Raw genomic sequence first — 1,288 nt, forward strand, 5'->3', positions numbered from 1 at the left:
CAATGGAGCACCATGTCCGCTCGCGAGATTAATCAATTGCAGAAAGATCTGTCCGAATTGGAGAACGGCTTAACCGTGTCCGACTCCACGCAGCAGCTAAGAACGGAGCTGACAAATCTGAGGAACAAGGTACACATTTATTCGTATCTTACAATTTTTTTTTTTAGACGTATTTGCAACTTTGCGTTATCGCGAAATTTACGACAAAGGGCGAAGATGTAAGTTAAAAAAAAATAGTCGTAAGATAAAGAGAAATATGAGAGAGAATAAAAGTTTTTACTAGTAGCAAGAATATTAGAGTGTGTGCGATACCGGCGTAATTATCGCGCGAAAACGACAGACTTTGAACAGAAATTGTGGCGTTTCAGATACCCGAGTCAGAGAAGAGCCTTCGAGAAAAGGTTGGGTTACGTGTGGTCCCTTTGACGTATTTACCAGATATTTTAAATAACAAATTTGTCTTGTTGGCTCCTCTAATGATCCGTACAGTGATACTCGCTTCTCAGTGTCCTAACAGCCCACATACATCGCTTCCTCCTATCTATGATACTACTTCATCATATTTAACCGTACACGTTTTCGTAGCTACTGACGAACATTCATCTCCATTAAACGTAGATCCACGTGTGAGAATAGTCACATTCCTCCGACTAGCGCCGTAGAGATTCGTCACCATTTGCATTTTTTCACACGTGGATCCTGGCATCTCAGCGCATTTGAACGAATGTCACTGCCGAGACGCTCGAAAGAGACGACGTACGGATCGTAATACGCTATGCAACGTGGCTTTTGAGACAGAATGCGCTTCAGAACCGAGAAGTCGGAATCGATCACTTTTCCTTCTATCTTAAACTTTCGTGCGCATCTAACGTAGCATGACCATCGGTCGGAAACTCGACTGTTTTGCACGAAAATGCTCGAAGAAAAGAGAGAGATCGTCTGTCTATACTTTTTTTTTCTCGTAAAATCTCCATACTGCACTCGCAAAACTGCGCCAACTGTGGACCCTAAACTACTATCCGATTACTTAATAAATACTATTCTGCAAACTCATCTCACGTACGAAACTTCCGATAAACATGCAGTATCAGACAAAACGTACCTAACGCATCCGTTGCGTACCTGGTGCTCGCGTTTTCGTTCACCTGTTCATCTCTCCACCTACTCGTTTCAGCTCTTGGACACGGAACAGAGGAGCATGCAACTCGAGTCGGACGTCTCCATTCTGTCGAAACTCACCGCTGACGCGGGCGGCTTCCTCGATTCCGCTCAGAACGATCTGCAGAAT

The 1,288-nt window shown here is 43.9% G+C and overlaps 1 protein-coding gene across 1 annotated transcript; it reads left to right on the top strand.

Moving 5' to 3' along the window:
- Nucleotides 1–6: 6 nt before the first annotated feature.
- Nucleotides 7–1,281, top strand: LOC105460056 (protein bicaudal D-like; the record flags this gene model as incomplete). Its single annotated transcript, XM_011706502.1, has 3 exons — nucleotides 7–129; nucleotides 369–401; nucleotides 1,175–1,281. Coding segments are annotated over exons 1-3 (257 nt in total), but the record flags the coding sequence as incomplete, so codon positions are not given.
- Nucleotides 1,282–1,288: the final 7 nt, after the last annotated feature.

Source organism: Wasmannia auropunctata, unplaced genomic scaffold (assembly GCF_000956235.1).
Source record: "Wasmannia auropunctata unplaced genomic scaffold, wasmannia.A_1.0 LD333208.1, whole genome shotgun sequence".
In the NCBI taxonomy this organism is placed as follows: Eukaryota; Metazoa; Arthropoda; class Insecta; order Hymenoptera; family Formicidae; genus Wasmannia; species Wasmannia auropunctata.